This window comes from Brassica napus, chromosome A7, assembly GCF_020379485.1.
Source record: "Brassica napus cultivar Da-Ae chromosome A7, Da-Ae, whole genome shotgun sequence".
In the NCBI taxonomy this organism is placed as follows: domain Eukaryota; kingdom Viridiplantae; phylum Streptophyta; class Magnoliopsida; order Brassicales; family Brassicaceae; genus Brassica; species Brassica napus.
The window spans coordinates 22838559-22860658 of record NC_063440.1 but is presented as its reverse complement, the minus strand read 5'-3'; the positions used below and the strand labels follow the sequence as shown (position 1 = coordinate 22860658).

The following is a 22100-nucleotide window of genomic DNA, read 5'->3' as shown; positions in this document are numbered from 1 at the left end:
TTGCGGGCGTTTGCGGATGCGGGTGGTTGCGGTTTCTAGCGGTTTTAAGAGATTTGTACGACTGGTTCTGCGGTTAGAAATTGGTGCGTTTGCGGGATACTTATGATTGGTTAACTACTAGATACAACAGCGGTTAAATAATAAATTAACAATATTTACATTTTATATAATTATAAAAATATCAAAAATCATAATATTATAATAAATATATAAATTATATTTTCAAAGTTATAGTTTTAAATTTTTAAAATTATAGAAAATATTTTTATTTTAAAATTTTATAATATTAATTAAAATATCATAGATATATTTTAGTATTTTTATAATTTCATTTTTAAAAATTTATTGAATATTTTTATTTTTGTATTTATATGGTTTTAAAAAAAAAAAGAAAAAAAATTATCCTTCCGCAACCGCCCGCAACCGCAAACGCTAGCTGGAACCAGCTTTTGAATTTAAGAGGTTCGGAGCGGTTTGAAGCGATTTATAGCGGCTTGTATGATTGTTTCGAAACGCTGTCAATCGCTACCAACCGCAAAAGCTGCGTTCGCGGGTGGTAGCGGGGAAACCAGTCAAGCTCTAACTCTCAAGTATAGAGCACGAGGGGGTACGATACGAAGTACGATTATTTTTATTCGACCAATAGTGTCGCTTCGGTAGCATGCAACGCGCCACAGAGGATCACACCTACCTGGCAATATCATAGCAATCCATCTTCGTGTCGTGGCTATATCTGTCGGAAACTGTGTCCCAAAGCAGAATATTGGTCAGTCCATTAGTCAAATTCTCAACTACTTCTGGAAAAATCTCAAAGTCAGCTATGCAGGCCGGTGAGTTTCTCAGATTACTAAAGGCTAAACCTTTCGTTTTCCTCAGTTCACTTAAAAGGCTAAATATTTTTTTTTTTTTGAAGAATACGATGTTAGTACTCTGTACCGAGAAGCGCATACTCGTTGGTTGAAACCGCCCGAGGTGCACTTCATTTTGCTGAATCATGAACGATATCAGCTAACAGATAAGCCACCTCATAAGCCTTCAAGTAAGCTTTGACTTTTGCTCTCTTTCTTCACTGGTTTGGTGATGAAACGAAAATTGATTTTTCTTGACTTTGCTCCTGTCTCATCAGGTGGGTCGGTGTTGCTTTACAATAAAAGGGTTCTTAAGTTCTTCCGTAAAGATGGTCATCAGTGGAAGAGGAAGAAGGATGGTAGAGCTATTGCTGAAGCTCACGAACGTCTTAAGGTGAGTTTGTTACTTCAATTTGTTGCTATGTTGATGTACTTTTGTTTCCAAGTTATTCTTTTTGCGACTTTAGATATGTTCTTTAAGGTTGCTTATGATGTTTGTTTATGTGAACAGGTGGGTAATGTTGAGGCTTTGCAATGTTACTATGCACATGGAGAGCTTGAACCTTCTTTCCAGAGGCGTATCTACTGGATACTAGACCCGTGAGTTTATGTACTCTTGCTCTTGTATGATGTGTATACACTCAATAATGAAATGTATACTAACGTATAAGTTTATTACTCTTTATATGTCAGGGAATACGAACATATTGCCCTTGTTCATTACAGGGATGTGAGTGATGGAAAAGAGGTGACTTTCTTTGTTATATTACTACAAGCTGAACCTTTCAGTTTCTTTGTAATGACGTTATTGGTTTGCTTTAAATTTTTAGGTAAAGCAGCAAACTGGTGGAACCTTTTTGCACTTTTCACCGAATCCTTCAACTCTAGGCTCCATTGGGACTCAGAATGCCAGCTACAGTCACTACGTTGGTGATTCTTCTATTGACATACAACAGCAGCATTCAGAGGCTAACTCTAACGTCTTCTGTAATAGTAACGGAGTTGAGACCAGTGGAAGTTCTTACGAGTTTGAGACTAGGGAGGCTTTAAAGAGGCTAGAAGAACAACTTAGTCTTGGTGATGATAATAATGTTGTTCAAAACGAAAGTTTGGATGGTCTCCAGTTTCTAGACTTTAGTACGGATGTTGATCACCTTGTTCCACCACTAGCGACTGTGCATCAGAGTCCAGAGAGTAGCAGCAAACTAGGGAGATGTTACGGTGGTTATGTTGGAGGAGCCCAATATAATGTTAGTACTGTAGGTTCACCACTCCACAGCTTGAATAGTCTCCTATCTTTAGAGTGTACGGAGGAGATCAATGCTCAACCAGCAGCTGGACATCAGAGAGCAGAAAATAACAGACTTGAGAGATGTTACGGAGGGTATATCGGAGCTGAATATCATTCTAACAATCTCATGCTCGTACAGAATGATTCAGGTAGGCCAAACTTATACATCATTGGTTTAGATATCAGTGTGTATGATATCTATGTTATTAGGAAGAGTAAAAAGGATTCTTGTTACAGGTGGTAGTGGAGGGAGTGGCGATCAAAAGGCTGAGTCTTGGAAAGATGTGCTGGAAGCATGTGAGGCTTCTATAGCTCTTAACTCTGAGGTAAATCCTCTCATTTAATTAAAATGAAATGTGGGATCAAGACTATCTTTTATCTGTTAATTATGAATCTTTGGAGTAAGATTTTTCAAACTATACTGTTTTTGTTGAAAGCAGGGAAGAACACCAAGTTCAGCTAAAGGATTGATAACTGGAATGCAGGAAGATTCTAACTTGAGTTGCAGCAACAAACCTGACCAAGGTATGTCATCTGCTTTTGCTTAAGCATTCTGTTAGGCTGCTTCATAGCTTGTTTGACATTGATCTGTTCTGATACTTGTCTTAAAAAAAATCAGCTACGCTGTTGTTGCCTCAAGAACCTGGTTCTTGTTTTGAACTTCCTACTCGTTATTCTGAGCTGGGAGCTCTGGCAAATAATGCCGACAACAGTAGAATGGAGCTGCCTTTCGAGCAAGTAATGAGTCAGACAGTTGCATATAAGCAAAAGTTTACTATCCAGGACATATCACCAGAGTGGGGTTATGCTACTGAAACTACAAAGGTCTATTTCTCTTTACTCAATCCTTAATAAATTCTTATCTGATTAAAACAAATGATTGGTGATTACAATTGAGTTTTCATTTTGACGAAGCAGGTGATCATCATTGGATCATTTGTCTGTGATCCAACAGAGTCTTCATGGTCTTGCATGTTTGGGAGTACTGAAGTTCCTTTCGAGATCATTAAGGAAGGCGTTATACGGTGCCAAGCCCCTCCACGTGGCCCTGGCAAAGTCAATTTATGCATTACTTCTGGAGATGGACTCTCTTGTAGCCAAATAAAGGAGTTTGAGTATCGTGATAAGCCTGACACATCTTGCAGTCGAGATGAGCTTTTGTTACTTGTAAGGCTTGTGCAAACACTCAGTAAAAGTAACCTAGAGCCAGGCGCTGATCAATGGAGCCATATCCTGGAAACGATTCTAGATGGCAGTGCAACATCATCAAGTACAGTTGATTGGCTTCTACAAGAACTGCTTAAAGATAAGCTGGACGTGTGGCTGTCTTCAAGACCCCAAGATAAAGATCAAACATCTTGTTGTTCTTTGTCAAAGCAAGAACAAGGCGTTATTCATATGGTTGCAGGCCTTGGCTTCGAGTGGGCGCTACATCCAATTCTTGCTCGTGGAGTCAGTGTGGATTTCCGTGATATTAATGGATGGAGTGCTCTTCATTGGGCTGCACGTTTCGGGAGGTAATACAGTAAACCAACTAGCCCTCCGTGATACGTTCGGGTATTTAGAATTTTTTTTTTTTGAGATCTAGGATCCATTCATATATTTAAAAAAGTTTTATTCAGTTTTGGTTAGGTTATTTTGGTTTTTGGTTTAAGTAATAAGATTGGGTAATAATTTTGGGTTAAAAAGTCAGAAAATTATTTTGGATTTTTTTGGTTCTGATTTTTCGGTTAACTCAAGTTAAAAAGTAAAAAAAAATCGGAGTTTTCCTGATTAAATATCAGATTTCAAGTTTTCAAATAAAAATTTGGATAAATCAGATAATTTTAAATATTTCAGAAAAAAATATTCTGGTAGTTTTTTTTTGTATTTCGGTTTATAAATAATATTTTAAATTATTTGATTTTTTAAAACTAAATATAGTTAATATTTATAACTATATTATAGAAATTTAGATGCCGGTTTTCGGTTCCAATAAATGTGCCCAGGCATTAAGACCAACACTGTCTTTTAAACTTTTTAGACAATAACTGATACTGTTTTCTTTTGTTGTGGCAGTGAAAAAATGGTGGCTGCCCTAATGGCTTCAGGGGCATCAGCTGGAGCAGTGACTGATCCCACTGCGCAAGACCCAGCCGGTAAAACTGCCGCTTCGATAGCTGCCTCTAATGGCCACAAGGGTCTTGCAGGTTATCTATCGGAGGTGGCGTTAACAAACCACCTCTCATCGCTTACACTTGAAGAAACCGAAAAATCTAAAGAGACTGCTCAGTTGCAAGCAGAGGTGACGTTAAAGTCCATTTCAGAACGAAGTCCACATTCACTGAAAGACACACTAGCTGCAGTGAGAAACGCAGCTCAAGCAGTTGCGAGAATCCAAGCAGCATTTCGTGCACATTCGTTTAGAAAGAGACAGCAGAGAGAAGCAGCTATGGCTGCTTACTTTCAAGAGTATGGGATCTATGCAGATATCAAAGGGATCTCGACCATGTCTAAGCTAGCGTTGGGAAATGTAAAGAACTACCATTCGGCAGCTTTGTCTATTCAGAAGAATTACCGTCGCTATAAACGCCGAAAGGAGTTTCTCTTGCTTCGCAAGAAAGTTGTGAAGATACAGGTAATATTTAACATAGGCTTATGGGTTCGGTTAGTTCGGGTTTGGGTAGTTTGGTTTTTAGATTCAACATAAATCTTACCAAACTAATCCAAAATAAAGTTCAGGTTTGGTATTCGGTTAGATCGATTTTTGAAATCCTGTCGAAATTTTTGATTCCGGTTAGGTTTTGGTTTAATTTTGGTAAAAGTTCGGATAAATTCGGTTTATTTTAGTTATTTTCGATTAGTTCGGCTTGGGTTTTTGGTATGGTTTGGGTAATATTAGAAGAAAACCGAACTAATCGATTGCTCAACCGAACCAAAAACCGATTATAAAGAAAAACTGCCCAACTAATCGAAAATTTGGTCCGGTTCAGTTCGGTTCAAAATCTCAAGCCTAATTTAACAGGTCCGATTAGCCTTTAGCGTTCTTCTTGCAGCAGCTTTTTATTATCTTGTTATTTGTGTGCAGGCTCTTGTTCGAGGTTACCAAATAAGGAAGCATTACAAGGTTATTTGCTGGGCGGTAGGAATATTAGATAAGGTTGTACTGAGGTGGAGAAGAAAAGGAGCTGGGCTAAGAGGGTTCAGGCAAGACGTAGAAGACAGTGAAGAGGAAGACATTCTCAAGGTGTTTCGTAAGCAGAAAGTAGATGCTGCAGTGAACGAGGCTTTCTCACGTGTTATGTCGATGGCTAACTCTCCAGAGGCTCGCCAGCAATACCACCGCGTGCTCAAGAGATACTGTCAGACAAAGGTGAGTGTAGGATAGTGTGATATGAACCTATACGATAATAATGCACCAAGTTAGTCCCATTTCAGATCAATGAGACTAAATATAATGCACCAAGTATTGGAATGAATATTTTATTCTTGTAAGCAGGCTGAGCTTGGGAAAACAGAGACATTAGGAGCAGGTGGTGATGAGGATGGCGATTTGTTTGACTTGGCTGATATGGAAGATGACAGTTTGTTTGCACTTTAGAGGTTTTAGTAGTGTGTAGTAAGTAGATCTATCAAGTTTCAAGAGTGAGTAGTTCTGTAGAATTGCAATGAAGAAGAAAACAACAAAGAATGATGTTGTTCTTACTTGTTAGTAGTAGTGACTAGTGTCTGTAAATGAGCTCTTATGGTGGCTAACTTATTTACATAACAAGTATGCATTTACTTTGTTTTGCTACTCCATATTGTTTTTTTAACAAGAATTAAAAAATTGATAAATTGAATAACAGTACAATTTATTTTTAAGGAAGTTTTTGAAATTTTAAAATACAAGTTGGAGGGATCTCCTGAGATATATAGATATAAAAATAATGAAATACATTGTAAATAACACTAAAATTTAACCGAAATTTTAATGCTTTTTATAAATTATACGAATTTACTAGAGATATAATACTCCCACCATGTTACAAATGCTAAAATCATTATAAGAAAATAAAATGAAATGGTTAGTAATAATTAACAAAAGATGAGGTCACCGACAAAAAGAAAAATCTAGCGACTAGCAACAAATTGTATGAGGGTGTGACACGTGCGTTTAATTAATGGACGCAAATGATGTTGAGTAGAATCGCAGAAAGCAAAATAGAGAGAAAAGCACATGATTCTCATTTGACGTTTTGTCGTCTAATTGGGCAGTGCGCACGTTAGCAATCACGGCTCAACATTACTTCTCTTCTTCTTCCTCTTGAAGCTTCTCCATTCTTTATCGAGAGACATCTCGTGACCTCTGCTTTCTCATCTTAATCTAATCCGTAAGTTTTTCACCATTCTGCTCGTCCTCGTGCTCTGCTCTGATTCTTCGTATTCGCGTAATGATTCTCGCTGATCATCTGATTCTGGAAACTTTGGATTTCTAATTTTGTTCGAATCTGAATCATACAGAGTGTTGAAACCAAAGGGATCTGCCGCATGTGGGGTTCGCAATCGTCTTCGATGTACAAGAGAACGTCATCGAGAGAGTATTCTCCCATGGTCGACGTCGAAGATAACTCACGTCTTTTACTTGATGATGATGATGACGTGAGCAAGGAAACGGAAACCACGAATCCTCCATGGATCTGCTCTCTCCCACACGTCCTCGTCGCTACGCTTTCGTCTTTCCTCTTCGGCTATCACTTAGGGTTCGTCATCATTCCAATCTTTATTTAAATATTTTACTATTAGTTAATTGTGTTAATTTTATTCAGAATTTTCTGTTACAGAGTTGTTAATGAACCGCTTGAAAGCATTTCTTCTGATCTTGGCTTCACTGGAAATACATTAGCTGAAGGTATTACTTACTTTCATCGCATCTAGTTACTTAGGCTTCGAATGATGACCGCATCAAACCGCACAGCAGTTAATAATAACAAAAATTTCTACATATACATATATATTTACCATTCGGACCCTTAGTTAGTCATAACATGTTGCGTTACTTGTTATGTGAAGGCTTGGTGGTTAGTGTATGTCTTGGTGGTGCATTTATTGGATCTTTATTCAGCGGTGGAGCTGCTGATGGACTCGGAAGGCGGCGAGCCTTTCAGCTTAGTGCTTTGCCTATGATTTTAGGTGCTTTCGTTAGGTAATTTTTTTGGTAATCCCTTGAGAAAATGTTGGCCTTGTTTCCATTAGTTTAGTTTGTTGCTTATGATGATGCTATATTGTCTTTTATCTCTCAGTGGAGTTAGTAATAGCTTAGCTGTCATGCTTTTGGGGAGATTCTTGGTTGGGACTGGCATGGGTCTTGGCCCACCTGTGGCAGCACTCTATGTCACGGAGGTATATATCAAAGTAGAGTATGGATCTTGCTCTGCTACAAGTTTCATGCCGCTTATGAAGATTTTTTCAAATTTTGACTAGGTATCACCAGCTTTTGTTAGGGGGACTTATGGAAGCTTCATACAGATAGCTACATGTCTGGGACTTATGGCAGCTCTGTTTATAGGGATTCCTGTCCATAGCATAACTGGTTGGTAAGAAACTTCATCATAAACTGTTTTGTAGAATCAACTTTTGGTACGCCTCTCTTAATTGTATTGTAACATGTTATATATCGTTATGGTACATAGGTGGCGTGTCTGTTTCTGGTTATCAACCATTCCTGCTGCGGCACTTGCTTTAGGGATGTTCTTCTGTGCCGAGTCTCCCCAGTGGCTTTTTAAGGTCTGCTTTACATTTCACAACTTATAACGAATATGCACCAATGTTGTCGTTTTTGAGCCTGAAAATTACACAGTTTCTACACTACTGCTCCTACTTCTTTTCCTTTTGTGATCATTATCTATTAAAGTCTTATCATCTTATGCAGCAAGGGAGGATAGCTGAAGCGGAAGCTGAGTTTGAGAGGCTGCTCGGAGGTTCTCATGTGAAAACAGCTATGGCAGAATTACACAAACTAGAACTAGACAAAACCGATGAGCCAGATGTTGTGACTCTCACCGAGCTCTTATATGGTCGGCATTCAAGAGGTATATAATTTTTATTTCCATTTTCCCGAAAAAATGTAAATGCAAACATGTAATGTATTCTCGTCTATTATATTTGTTACCTGTGTATAGTACTTTGTTATTCATTCGTTCCTTTTGCAGTTGTTTTTATTGGATCAACCCTGTTTGCTTTGCAACAGCTATCTGGTATAAATGCTGTTTTTTATTTCTCTTCTACCGTTTTCAAAAGTGCCGGAGTACCATCGGACATGGCCAACATATTTGTCGGAATCTCAAACCTCTTGGGTAACACTTACCTTCTCCTCCACTTTCTTTTTCCTTTTCAATCGACTTCTCAGTTATATGGATCTCGGATTGTAAATTTGTAACAATGTTGTGATTATCAGGGTCTCTAATCGCAATGGTGTTGATGGATAAAGTAGGAAGGAAGCTTCTTCTCCTTTGGAGTTTCATTGGCATGGTGTGTTGGCACTTTTTTTTTGTGTTGGTATCCTCTTTCCTTTTGTTCTTATTATCAGTGCTAATGTGATCTATCTTGATGTGTATAGGCATTAGCAATGGCACTTCAAGTTGGTGCTACAAGTTCATACTTGCCGCATTTTTCGGCCTTGTGTTTATCGGTCGGTGGCACGCTTGTGTAAGTAGCTGTTGAGTCAGAAATTTCTTTTTAATCATTTCTGTTGTTCTAAATAAAATACTATATTGTCATTTTTTTAATACAGGTTTGTGCTAACATTCGCCCTAGGAGCTGGTCCAGTACCAGGTTTACTCCTGCCTGAAATCTTCCCAAGTCGAATCAGAGCAAAAGCTTTGGCTCTCTGCTTGTCTGTGCATTGGGTAATAATGATAACAAACTTGTCGTTTTTATTCATCTCATGGATTGTGTTCACAACGTTGCTTAACAATATGTTGGTCTCAGGTCATAAATTTCTTCGTGGGGTTACTATTTCTGAAGTTGCTTGAGCAGCTTGGTCCTCGGCTACTATACTCGATGTTCTCAACGTTCTGTTTGATGGCAGTGATGTTCGTGAAGAGGAACGTGATTGAGACAAAAGGAAAAACACTTCAAGAGATTGAGATTTCTCTGCTAGCCAAACCATGAATGTGTGTATTTCCATTTTCCTTGCCTATTCCTTCACTCTGTATTGTCCACTGTTTGACGTTGTAGATCAAAATATGCTCTAAAATAAAATACGATTGTGCTTTCCGGTAGCGTTTGTTAAAATGTACCTTTTAGATGAAGATGTTTTCACCAAAATTAGAAAATATTAATAATACAATTATCTATATGGACTATTTGAATGTACGTTATAGATTAGAAAACGTACATGCATTTTACATTTATTTTACGAAACAAAATATTTATTTGTTAGAATTTAAAATCGCATATTTTGCCAAAACTGAAAATTATATTTTTTGTTAAAACCGTAAATTTATTTCTTCACCAAAGTTACAAAATTTATTTTTTTGTTAAAAATTTATTTTTCGGCAATTCTGAAATTGTATTTTCTTCGTCACTGAAAATTACACGTAGCATCCATATGCTTTAGAAACAAAATATTGAATTCGTTTTATATAAACGGTAGTTTTAAACATTCTTTTTATTCAAAAAATATTTGGGATTTAATTATCTAAAAAAATCTAACTGATAATTAATCACCTTAGTTAATTTTCCTGATGCAAAAATTCATATTTTTTGCCATTCAACCTAAAACTAGATAGACTTTCATAATTTAGCCAATAGCTTTGTAACGTTAAAATCAAATTGTGTTAATACATAAATTATCTTATCAGTGTTAGAGATAAAAGACCAAGTTTCAATATTTAATTTCAAAATGAGATTAGTAATGCAGAAAAAGAATCATATATAGGTTTTCAATTGAAAGCATTATCAGCTTTAGGTTGTCAAAGTATACGTGCATCAGCAACCTTAGCGAACATTTAAATAAAGAAGAAGTAGAGATAATCGGACGAATGGGCTATAATCCTGAGGGATACTTGTAACACTTAAGTTTATTGTATCTAATAATAAAAATTATAAATATAAAAAAAAGAAGAAAACCTAGAACATAATAAACTGATAGAGAAAAAAGACCAACCATACAAAAGACCAAATTAACATGCATAAACATAGCCGAATATAAAGCCAATAATTTTAATTTTACATAACACCCATACAAAAAATAGACAATGAGTCGAGGAATAATTTGCTAACCACTCATTCAGAAAAAAAAAGACAAAAACAAACAAAAATAAGCTTATAAATTCCCAAAGACATGAGCTTGTTCTCCAAAAAAGCAATCATAACCAATAAAACCTGAGACATCGTTTCTCATTGTTTAAGCCAAAATAATTTTTTTTAAAGTAAAAAAGTAAAGAAAATGAGAGCCTCAAGAAGACTCTTATGGAAACTGTCTGTCATTGTTTTGTTGGCACTCTATTCTCAACCATCCTTCTCGGAGGTAGAAAACTGCCCTGCCGACGCTGGTTCATCTGATACTGGGAACAGACGCGAAGCCGCCGAGCTAAAACCACCAGACCTTAGGGCTGATGGTGTCGACACCGACCCCACCCCCAAAGGTCCTGAAATGAATTGGCCCGGAAAATGGGAGTTGTTTCTGAAGAACTCTGGCGTATCCGCTATGCACGCCATTCTTATGCCAAAGATCAACAAAGTCCAGTTTTATGATGCAACCATTTGGAGAATTTCAAAGATCAAGCTCCCTCCTGGTGTACCTTGCCATGTTTATGACACAAAGACAAATGCCATTGATTGTTGGGCTCACTCCGTTCTCGTCGATATCGAAACCGGAAACATCAGGCCTCTCGCGGTAAGAAAAAACTACTCATTACTATTGTTCTGCCAAACAGTATGAATATTTGAAATATAGACTCTAAATTACATGTTAAGATTTTTTTTAAAGTTATATTTGGTGGCTAAATACACCAAAGTGTTTGGTAATTTAATTGCAAATCTTTTCCAAAAGCACCCCTTTCACATGCTTAAAATACATATCTGAATACAATTAAACATTTTAAAATTTGATGGAAATAATATTGGCAGCTTTCAACGGACACATGGTGTTCCTCAGGAGGCTTAACCATAAACGGGACATTGGTAAGCACAGGAGGGTTCCAAGGAGGAGGAAACACGGCCAGATACCTTTCCACCTGCGAAAACTGCGGTTGGGTGGAGTACCCAACCGCATTAGCTGCAAGGAGATGGTACTCAACACAAGCCACTCTCCCTGATGGCAGTTTTATCGTTGTTGGAGGCCGAGACGCTCTCAACTACGAGTACATCAATCAAGAAGGGGTTGACAACAAGAAACTCTACGACTCGCAGCTTCTTAGAGAAACCGATGATCCAGCAGAAAACAATCTATACCCATTCGTCTGGCTCAACACCGATGGTAACCTCTTCATGTTCGCCAACAACCGTTCCATCCTTCTTAACCCGAAAACAAATAGAGTCATCAGAGAGTTCCCTCAGCTCCCTGGTGGTGCCCGTAACTACCCTGGCTCCGCCTCCTCGGCTCTTCTCCCCATCCGCCTCGATGTCCAAAACCCTGCCGTCATCCCTGCTGATGTCCTCATCTGTGGTGGTGCAAGACAAGACGCATTCTACCGTGCTGAAACCAAGAAGATCTACGAACCGGCCTTGAAAGACTGCCAAAGAATCAGCATCAACAGCAAGAACCCTGTATGGATCACAGAGGCGATGCCAATGCCGCGTGTCATGAGCGACGCTGTCCTCCTCCCCAACGGTGAAGTCATAATCATTAACGGTGTAAGACGTGGAACCTCGGGATGGGGTAACGGCAGAGATCCACTTTTCTCCCCGATCATATACGCGCCAGACAAACCGTTAGGCCAACGTTTCAAAGAGCTCGCGCCTTCCCCTATTGCTCGCGTGTACCACTCCATCGCACTCGCTCTCCCCGACGGTAAAGTTCTTGTAGGTGGAAGCAACACTAACGACGGTTACAAGTTCGATGTTATGTTCCCAACCGAGGTCCGCCTCCAGAAATACTCGCCGCCTTACCTTGACCCGGCTCTCGCCGACTTGAGACCAAGTATTGTGACCACCGCTACACCGAAACAGATCAGGTACGGAGAGAGGTTTAACATAAGGATCCACCTCAACCAAAAAGATGTGACGAAGGAGAATATTAAAGTAACAATGTCGGCACCACCGTTTACTACACATGCTGTGTCGATGAACATGAGGTTGCTCATCTTGGGTATCTTTGATATCAAGAGAGAGGTTCGCGACCTTCATCAGATCCATGCCATTGCTCCTCCGAGTGGAAAGGTTGCTCCTCCTGGCTATTATCTTCTCTTTGTTGTCTACAATGGTGTGCCGAGCGTTGGAGAATGGATCCAAATCGTCTGATTTTAGTTTTCCTATAAGGATAATAATAACGACCATATTTTTGATACGAACCCCTCACCCATAATTTATGTAAAATAAAACCATCTTTTTGCTTATTGTGAATAATACATTTTTGACACTTTTAAATTATTAATGTACGTTTTTCTGATTGAAATAAGAGAATTGAGAAAAACGTTGCCATGTATATGGGAAATAATTTGTAGAAAGTAGTTACCTCACATTTTATACTATTTTGTAATAAATTGTTACGATGTTTTTGATTGAATGTATTTATGAAAAGTGATATTCAATTTAGCGTATTTCAAGTAATTTTTTAAAATATTAATTAGTCGTATGAATTTTATTACCCAACTTTTGATTACGTTTATTTGATCCAACAACTATACATATGGAAGAATTATAAAAGCTCATCATATCTATATACTATATTAAAAAGATTATATAATCAACAGGGAGAGTGTCCACGTCGACATATAAATTCAACCAATGTGGTGTGTTTGTTTGTCCACCTCAGTTACGTTTTGGGCTTTTGAGTTCTGAGATTAGCTGGGCCTTAAGCGTCGTTTTGATACTAGGTTTGAACTTGCTTTCATCTCCGACGGAACCTGAGTTCTGAGAACGTGTTTCATCTTCTTCCTTAGAATTCGAAAAGCTACCAGTAAGTCCTTATTAAATCCATCACCGACGATCTACGATCTTCCCTCATGCAAGGAGGTGGAACTGCGACTATAAAAATGTAAGCTTTCCTACTATGAGAACCATCTCCTGAATTTTGAGTTGATTTGGTTTCATTTTAGATGTGGATATGTTTATTCACGATTCGCGTTTTTGATTCCTTTTTTGTTCACAGTGATTGGAGAGCAGTTTCATTTAACTTCGATATATGACAGTGACAATGATTGCGGCTGTATCAACATCGATGAAGGAGTTCCCGTGATCGGAATGGGTATGTTGATTTGATTCTGATCTGTAGATACCAATCATATATCGCAGTCTCTCTAAAACGTTGGTTAACTAACGGAGGGTGTAGATGGTTTTTTCGTTGATTACATATCAATCGTTTTATGTACCTGATGTTACGGGATTGCTACCGTATTATCTTTGTAAAAGACTGATTTGAGAAATTTTGAATTGTGTAGAGTACAAACTGTCTCAGGTGTTGCAGTTCTCTTGGTCATCATTGAAAAAGTCAAGTATAAATAAACATTGATAAAGAAATAAGCTTTCCATCGACTATCAAATTATTTTTTTCAGGAATACTTTACTGACCTGAAGGCGTTGAAGCCAAACTATGGCAGGTCAGATTTGTCTTCCCCTCCATAATGGCTTTGTATTTCGTTATGTTCCTGTGAGAAACTATGTAAATGGGTAATATAAGTAGCTACCATGTTCTACCCAGCACTAGGATTTGAGTCATAAGTAGTTTGTGAATCTTTAAGAAAGGATAAGACATTCTGACAATAGCTTCAGGCAATCTTAGGACCATTGCCATTATCCAAGTTTCTTAATTTTCGATTCTTGGCTGATGGTTTCTTTTAGCTTAGCAAGTTTAGATTCTAATTTTTTGTCTAGGTTGTTTAGCTGGTTTATGGCCAACTGAACCGGTCATTGGCATAACAAGATGAAACATTGGCCTCCAAAGTTTTATCATTTGTCCTCCAGATTGTTTAACAAAGATATATGTTTTGATTATTTAGTAACTGTTTCAAGTTCCATAAATCTCAGGACTGACCCCTTCTTATGGCATCACGTCGTTTTGGTGATATTCTTGCTGTGAATCCTTTTCAATAACCTGTGTTGCAGTTTTAGTTTATATGTTTTGTGACACATGAATTTCCAATTCACAAGATATAGTTAGGCTTGGCTACACGAATCCATGTGAATCGTTGACCCTGATGAATTGCTGTTTCACAGGTACCAGAGACGCTTCCAGAATAAGCACTCTCTAAGATGAGCACACCACCAAAGAGTGAATCACCAATCATCACACCTGACGAACTAACTGAAGCTGATGGGTTCGTCTTTGGATTCCCAACAAGGTACGGCATGATGGCTGCTCAGCTCAAAGTCTTCTTGGACACTACCGGTGGACTCCGGAGAACTCAGTCACTTGCTGGTAAACCAGCTGGATCTTCTACAGCAGTGGCTCTCAAGGTGGTAGCCAAGAAACCACTGCGTAAGTTCCCATGAAACCATGAGAGTCGTGAGCCGTAGTTTGTCAATAATAAAGTAGATGTTTTTTTCTCAAGTCATGTTCACGCATACGTGAGGTCAGTAAGTACACAAAACTTTAGCTCATTATGTCTCCGTTTAAACTATAGATTATGATAATTTTTTGAGCTTCTGTGAAACCATGAACTCTTTTTTTTTTATCAACTACCATGAACCCATATCAAACATAGCAGACACCGTGGTTAATGACATTTCCAGTCCACTAAAAGATCAATCTGCTCATGTCTACATCATTTGTGATGGAGGAAACATTGAAGGATTTGCTACCAAGTCAGCTATATAATAAAGGACTTATGGTCATTGCAAACAACCTTTTTATTAGATTTTAGATGTGTTATATGATTTCTGCAGAATGACTGAGCCTCAGCCTAAGTACTCTACCACAGAGAAGCAAGTTTTGGACATGCTATAATCTCGATAGAGAAATGTACATATGCGCAGTATGGATGGGACAGGAAAAATTTACGTAGTCAGGGCTGGCACCATGTTGTTTTACAACTGGTTATGGCATCCTGATGGTGATTCTACTTCTTTTTCTTGAGAACCTCAATAAATATATCAGTTGCAACATCTACAAATATAACCGTGACTGATAACAGAGACTGACTGCTAATGGTTCTGAGTCATTCCCACTGCACAAAAGAACAAACAAAAAAAAAAGCCAAGTTGAATAATAAGACACAAACCATCCATACATTACGTAAGATGTAGAAGATATACTTTGAATTTACAAAACCATTTAACGTAATAAAAATACAATAAAAGAGTAGATATAGTCATGCACTGAAAAAATCTAAATAGATGTCAAGAACCCAAAGAATATCTACATTTAAAGAAAGAAACACACAACAAAATAATAAGCAACCAAGCTTTGTTGTTGTCAATATTACCCTTCACGCAAGCATCTCTAACCAGTAATATGTCTGATCTGCACTAAATGATTGAACCACTGAAAAGAGAACATCCAATATCAGCATGAAAGTGGAGAAGAGAATGGTAGCAAACAAAACAAACAGTGTAACCTATAACCTATAGGATGAAACAAAACTAAAACCAAGAAGACTTGGATGAATAAGAACAACGAAAACTATAAAGATAATGGTGATGATTGGTTCGATTGTGGCTTTAAAAATTTAGCTGTCGATGTTTAGCTGTAGATAAATTGGTTGTAGCTGTAAAGTTGTTACTGTAGATTTTTTCTGCAGAGACTTTTGCTATAGTTAAATTTGTTGTAGTTGTAAGTTATAGGCTGTAGATATTTTAAAATAAAATATATGAAATATGTGTTGTATATATAAAATTATTATTTTATATGAATTAAAATAATTTATATTAATATTTGTTTTTATAAATTATCAAAACTTATTGTAATTTAAAATGTGATATGTAAATAATATTTATATTATTTAAATATCTTAATAATTAAAAAACACTCAAATTCAAAATTAAACTATTTATAAAAAATTTTATTATGATTATATAATTTATTTGATATTATAGATTTTTTTTTTTCATTTTACAGATTTTACAGACTATAAAAAGATGATGTAGCATTTTTGCCTAAAATACATAAGAAAAAGTTTTACTTTATTTTTTTGGCTGTAGCTTTAAAAATAAAGCTAAAGCATGATTGGTAAAACTAAATAAAAATTTGATGTAGACTTTAATTTTTAAAAGTAAAGTTACAACATGATTGGTAAAATTTAGTGATTTAAAAATAAATAAAGCTAAAGTAGGGAGATAAATCTCAACCAATCACCCTCAATATATTTGTGTCATACTGTAGTTATAAAGTTAATAATATATTTTAGAATGAAAAACTAATAAATATAATTATTCTTATGTGTAACAACTACAGTAACCAAAGTAACCAATTAACTTTTGATGTGAGAGATCTAATGTAGAAAATAAATTTGTAAATAATAGTAGAAATAGATAAATAGATATTTTAAATGTACACAATACAATATATATATATTCATATAATTAATTCAATTAATTAAAACAAAGAGGCTCCAAATCAACATGATATACTATATTTACTATTAAAATTATGGGCTGGAAAAGAGAAAATTATAATTAAACAGTTAAAACACATGATAAAATAAACCAAAACAATAAAAATTTAAAGATCTACACATTTTAAAAAATATGGCTAAACTAAATAGAAAATAAGTCATACGAATTTATAAATAAAATTTATATTATTTCAATATATATAAATGAAAAAGTTCAGATTAACCATTTCAGAAAAAACAAAATGACAAAAATAAAAATTTGTATCCTTGAGAACAAGTAACTTTGTTCAGTATACCCCACTCTGCGGAATTCTTGATAAAATAATACAGTAATACTAGGTGTTTGTCCACGATTTCGCAAATGATAATATTATATGAAAAGTACATGATATTTTTATAATGATGTAATTGTTGAATAATAATTAGAAATATTAAAAATTAAAATTTAATAAGTTGATATTAAAAAATTTCAGTATATATTTTTAGAAGAGCTGTGAAATTTAAGATAATTACATAAATATAAGACGCTAAAAATATATTTCTTAAATGTAAGTATTATTACAATTGGTTCAAATAATTAGTTGTTAATACCTTTTTGTTTATTTAACACATGGAAAACGAAAACACTCTTACATGTTCTTGTGTAGTTCCAAAAATATGGTTAGAGGCTTATATAGCTCTGGCTACTTCGTTAATGATTTGTTTTCTTTATGTTTATATAGATCTAATGTAAACAATCAATTCGTGAATAATAGTATAAATATATATTTTAAATTTACACATTACGAAATATTAAATATAATAAATATATTCGTATGATTAATTCATATTAATTAAAAAAAAGAGGGTCAAAATCAACATGATATACTATATTTACGATTAAAAATAATTTAGGCTGGAAAAGAGCAAATTATTATTAAAAAGTTAAAACACATGATAAAATAAACCAAAACAATAAAACTTTAAAGATCAACATATTTTTAAAAATATGGCTAAACTAAATAGAAAATAAGACGTACGAATTTATAAACAAAAAATATATTATTTCAATATATATATATATATGCAAAAGTTCAGATTAACCATTTCTGGAAAAAAAATAACAAAATTAAGAATTCGTACCCTTGAGAACAAGTAACTTTGATCAGTATACCCCACTCCGCGGAACTTTTGATTAACTAATACTAGGTGCTTGCCCGTGATTTTGCGGATAATAATATCATAAGAAAAATACGTGATATGTTTATAATGTTATAATTTTTGAATAATAATTATAAATACTAAAAATTTAACATTTAATAGTTTGATATTCAAAAATTTCAGTACCTATTTTTAGAAGAGCTGTGAAATTTAAAATAATTACATAAATATAAGTCGCTAAAAATATTTTTCTTAAATGTAAGTATTATTACAATTGGTTCAAATAATTAGTTGTTAATACCTTTTTGTTTATTTTAACACGTGGAAAACGAAAAACACTCTTACCATAAAAATGTATTTTTGTGTAGATCCAAGAATATGGTTAGAGGCTTCTATAGCTCTGGCATCTTCGTTGATGATTTGTTTTATTTAAATTTCTTTCATTTGTTTGATTGTTTCCAATTTATTTTAAATTTGATAAAAAACTAAATTGTTTTTATGTATTTTTTTCAAAACAAAAGTTTCGGGTATGACTAAAAACTCAATTTTATTTTTATATGTGAATAAGGTATTAAACAATCTTAACATTTATAAACCATTCACGCCCAAACATACTTTAAAACCATCAAAGTTGTTATATACACCTCTTACAAATCATCATAAACACACATACAGTGAAAATATACAATAATATGGTTATATATATATATATCACAATAATAGAGTGAAAATATGGATATTGGATTTTTTTGGTCAAAACCAAATTAAGTTGTAGTTTAAAGATTGATTGGATCTGATATTTGATTTTATGGGGTGTTTCTATTTATTTTGAATCGACTGATGATTGAACCTGTCGAGTTGATTTTTGGGTTTGTATTTCCAGGCTAAATCTCTGTCGTCGACCAAACACTGATCATGAAGAAATCAGCAAACTATCATTTTCAAAAGCCAAGGATAACAGAAAGTCATCATCCAACTTATAATATTATAAGAGACATATAAAAACATACAAATTATATAAATAACACATATAACAAAAAAAAATGTGATGTTGAGATTAATAAAATATTTTATAAATAACTAAATATGTAAAAATATTTTTGAGAATAACTTAGGTTTAAAAAATTATTTAATAATTTCACATTGTTCACTATCCCATACATATTTTAGATAGTAGAAGATAACAAATTGTGAGTTTTACTCATTTTAGTTCAATTTATTATTTATATTTTATAACATAGATGTAATATATTGTAATATACATATAAAATATATGTTATTTGTATATAGCCCCGGGCGTAGCCCGGGCAAAATCTCTAGTAATAATAAAACTAGATTTATTTGCGATTTGGTTGATTAAAAAAATATGAAATTATGTACAAAATTTTATAATTATATAATAATTTTTCATTCATTTAATTTCTTACGCATTATTTAACTGTATTTTTAAAGAATTAAAATTGAAATGAGATTATCATCTTCTTAACACATCTCACGTTCAAAATCTTACAAACTTAATATATATTATGCGTGTCGTAATCTGATTAATTTGAATTTTGCTTCCAGATATCTTGATGTATGAGCATCGTTCAATTATACTTTCTGATAAAATATAATTTAATTATGTATCAAAAAGAAAAGTATTAATGCTAAAATTGATAAGGGAACGTGGTCCATTTTATTCTATTTTTTTATAAATCGACAGAATAAAAAAAACAAAAATAAGGGATAGAGAGCTTTATCTTCACCGTTGGCTTCACTCGACGGAGGAAAGGTAACTACCGCTTGCTTGGTTCACAATCACAGACAGACTCGAGAGGAGGAGACTGTGAGGATGAGGATAATCTCAATGGCCTCCACCATCCGACCTTCCTTGCTAGGCTGCGTCTCTGCATCATCTCCTCGCTTCCCCGTCGTCTCCAGGAATCTCTCTTTCTCCCGTAATCCTCCTCCTCCTCCTCCTCCACCTTTAGATTCATCATCAATCGTCGTTGACTACACAGATAGATATAGATAATAATTTTGAAATCAAACATTTTTTCAATCGATTAGTTATCTTTTGATCATTCTTGTTTTGTGTTTCCATAGATGTTACTCAGTCAAAGCTTTTGACTTTGAGAAGAAGCGTGAGCTGCTTAGGAGTAGCTGAATCTGGAAAAGCAAGCACGGCCGCTACTGAAGAGGATCTTCTCAAGTGGGTCAAAGATGACAACAGAAGGATGCTTCACGTCGTTTACCGTGTTGGCGATTTGGACCGGACCATAAAGTACATTCTTACAAGCTGGTTTTCTCTGTTAATACCAGAGAGACTTAAGATTAATTAAAGCCATCTGATTGGTGCAGATTCTATACGGAATGTCTTGGAATGAAGCTTCTACGCAAGCGTGATATACCGGAGGAGAAGTATACAAATGCTTTTCTTGGTTATGGTCCTGAAGATTCGCACTTTGTCATTGAGCTCACTTATAGTAAGTCTTATCTGTATCTAGAGCTCCAAAGTACTGTGCTTTATTTAGCTTTATGGTTTGGCTTATATGTTAAGTGTTGTTTTGTTTCCAGATTATGGAGTTGACAAGTATGACATTGGGGCAGGTTTTGGTCACTTTGGTATTGCTGTCGACGATGTGAGTCTTCTTGTTTTATTCAAGTGTTTCCATTTCATGAGTCTTGTTTCTTAAGAAGTGAACTTTCTTTCTTTCTTTCCAAAAAGGTGGCGAAAACTGTAGAACTTATAAAAGCCAAAGGGGGCAAAGTAACAAGGGAGCCTGGTGCTGTCAAAGGTGGCAAAACTGTAATCGCATTCATTGAAGATCCTGATGGTTACAAATTTGAACTCTTGGAGAGAGGTCCTACACCTGAACCTCTTTGCCAAGTTATGCTCCGTGTTGGTGATCTCGACAGGTCCATCAAATTCTACGAGAAGGTTAAGTCCTATGAAATCGTTGTGCAATGAGAGAGTTTATTAGCCTTAACAATATGTGTTTTATCTGATATAGTCTTGGTTCCTTTATTTATAGGCTTTTGGAATGGAACTTCTGCGCACAAGAGACAATCCAGAGTACAAGGTAACATGATATGCCTCATTAATCTAATTCTCACCTGTGTGACTGTAAACTTCATTTTCTATATGTATTGTTTTTTCTGTTCAGTTTTTACGTGCGAATCCTACTAAGCTTGTTCGTTTGATTGGTTTGGTTTGGTTTATTTGTCTAAAATCGCTTGCCGTGAGTGATTGTTTGCAGTACACAATAGCTATGATGGGATATGGTCCAGAAGACAAAACTGCAGTCCTAGAGCTGACATATAACTATGGTGTCACTGAATATGATAAAGGAAATGCTTATGCTCAGGTAAAGAGTAAATTTCTATATAGAGAGAGAGAGGTAGCTATAGTTTCTAACTTGTAAAAAAATTATTGTCAGATTGCAATAGGAACGGATGACGTGTACAAAACCGCAGAGGCTGTTAAACTCTTTGGTGGGAAAATCACGAGGGAACCTGGTCCCTTACCAGGTATAAGCACGAAGATCACCGCATGTTTGGATCCAGATGGTTGGAAGTCGGTAAGATTCTGGTTCTGAGAGAGAGAGATAGGTTCATCATTTTCATGGAAATAGCTCTGACTAAGTGTGTTTGAGTTGCTAACCTTTTGGGGCTTTGCAGGTGTTTGTGGACAACGTTGATTTTCTCAAAGAACTGGAGTGAGAGGAGAAAGGAGGCCACCAGAATGGCTAGTTTCATAGCTATGAAGGCAACAGGAGGATGGGTTGTTTGTCTTACATCAGCTGGGGTCTCATATATCTATCTCTGAGTGGGAGTGTTTAGTTTGTTCAAAGTGAATGGTTTTTTTTTCAGAGTCTAGTGTAGTTAATTCTACAGGATGTCCCATGTTGCGTCTTGTATATCAGTTCTACTTATACCTTATTGCCTTTGAAATAAGATGACAAATGAATGATCAACCCAAAAGATATATCCAAACTTTTGGCAAAAGAAAAAGAGAGAGTATTTGCACACTGTATAGATGGTTGACAAAAAGTTATTGGTGAAATGACAAAAGGTTGTTAGTGGTTATGCTTTATGTCTTGATCAAGTTGGACTCCAATTAGTCCGTGCATGTTTCCTAGTTCATAGAAACTCCATCGATTT

General features: G+C 35.4%; 5 protein-coding genes across 7 annotated transcripts; all 5 read left to right on the top strand.

The window, feature by feature from the left end:
- The first annotated feature begins 639 nt into the window (after positions 1–639).
- On the top strand, positions 640–5914 carry LOC106353932 (calmodulin-binding transcription activator 4). Of its 2 annotated transcripts, none has more exons than XM_013793763.3 (13): positions 640–830; positions 914–1039; positions 1127–1242; positions 1360–1448; positions 1542–1596; positions 1679–2288; positions 2377–2465; positions 2580–2664; positions 2759–2964; positions 3058–3656; positions 4198–4756; positions 5207–5491; positions 5618–5914. In XM_013793763.3, the coding sequence occupies exons 1-13, from the start codon at positions 821–823 to the stop codon at positions 5717–5719; spliced, it is 2931 nt and encodes a 976-aa protein (XP_013649217.2). In that variant the 5' UTR covers positions 640–820; the 3' UTR covers positions 5720–5914. The 2 variants fall into 2 exon arrangements, with proteins under 2 accessions (XP_013649217.2, XP_013649216.2); XM_013793762.3 differs by having other exon boundaries at positions 2577–2664.
- A 362-nt stretch (positions 5915–6276) lies between these two features.
- LOC106353931 (probable plastidic glucose transporter 2) lies at positions 6277–9375 on the top strand. 2 transcript variants are annotated; one of them, XM_013793761.3, is made up of 13 exons: positions 6277–6491; positions 6624–6860; positions 6942–7009; positions 7171–7303; positions 7401–7500; positions 7582–7694; positions 7791–7884; positions 8030–8189; positions 8310–8453; positions 8555–8628; positions 8717–8805; positions 8891–9005; positions 9088–9375. In XM_013793761.3, exons 2-13 carry the CDS (start codon positions 6649–6651, stop codon positions 9268–9270), a joined length of 1485 nt encoding a protein of 494 aa, XP_013649215.2. In that variant the 5' UTR covers positions 6277–6491; positions 6624–6648; the 3' UTR covers positions 9271–9375. The 2 variants fall into 2 exon arrangements, with proteins under 2 accessions (XP_013649215.2, XP_048591939.1); XM_048735982.1 differs by having other exon boundaries at positions 6401–6548; positions 6622–6860.
- A 1074-nt stretch (positions 9376–10449) lies between these two features.
- LOC106432603 (aldehyde oxidase GLOX1-like) lies at positions 10450–14915 on the top strand. Its single transcript, XM_048735981.1, has 5 exons — positions 10450–10999; positions 11233–13300; positions 13415–13510; positions 13704–13862; positions 14479–14915. Exons 1-2 carry the CDS (start codon positions 10550–10552, stop codon positions 12562–12564), a joined length of 1782 nt encoding a protein of 593 aa, XP_048591938.1. The 5' UTR covers positions 10450–10549; the 3' UTR covers positions 12565–13300; positions 13415–13510; positions 13704–13862; positions 14479–14915.
- Positions 14515–15208, top strand: LOC125576188. The gene is made up of 3 exons (XM_048735605.1): positions 14515–14740; positions 14970–15066; positions 15148–15208. Exons 1-3 carry the CDS (start codon positions 14515–14517, stop codon positions 15206–15208), a joined length of 384 nt encoding a protein of 127 aa, XP_048591562.1.
- Positions 15209–19604: 4396 nt separating this feature from the next.
- On the top strand, positions 19605–21920 carry LOC106353930 (probable lactoylglutathione lyase, chloroplastic). Its single transcript, XM_013793760.3, has 9 exons — positions 19605–19894; positions 20043–20220; positions 20298–20422; positions 20514–20578; positions 20665–20877; positions 20972–21019; positions 21197–21304; positions 21377–21517; positions 21618–21920. Exons 1-9 carry the CDS (start codon positions 19789–19791, stop codon positions 21657–21659), a joined length of 1026 nt encoding a protein of 341 aa, XP_013649214.2. The 5' UTR covers positions 19605–19788; the 3' UTR covers positions 21660–21920.
- The last annotated feature ends 180 nt before the right edge of the window (positions 21921–22100 follow it).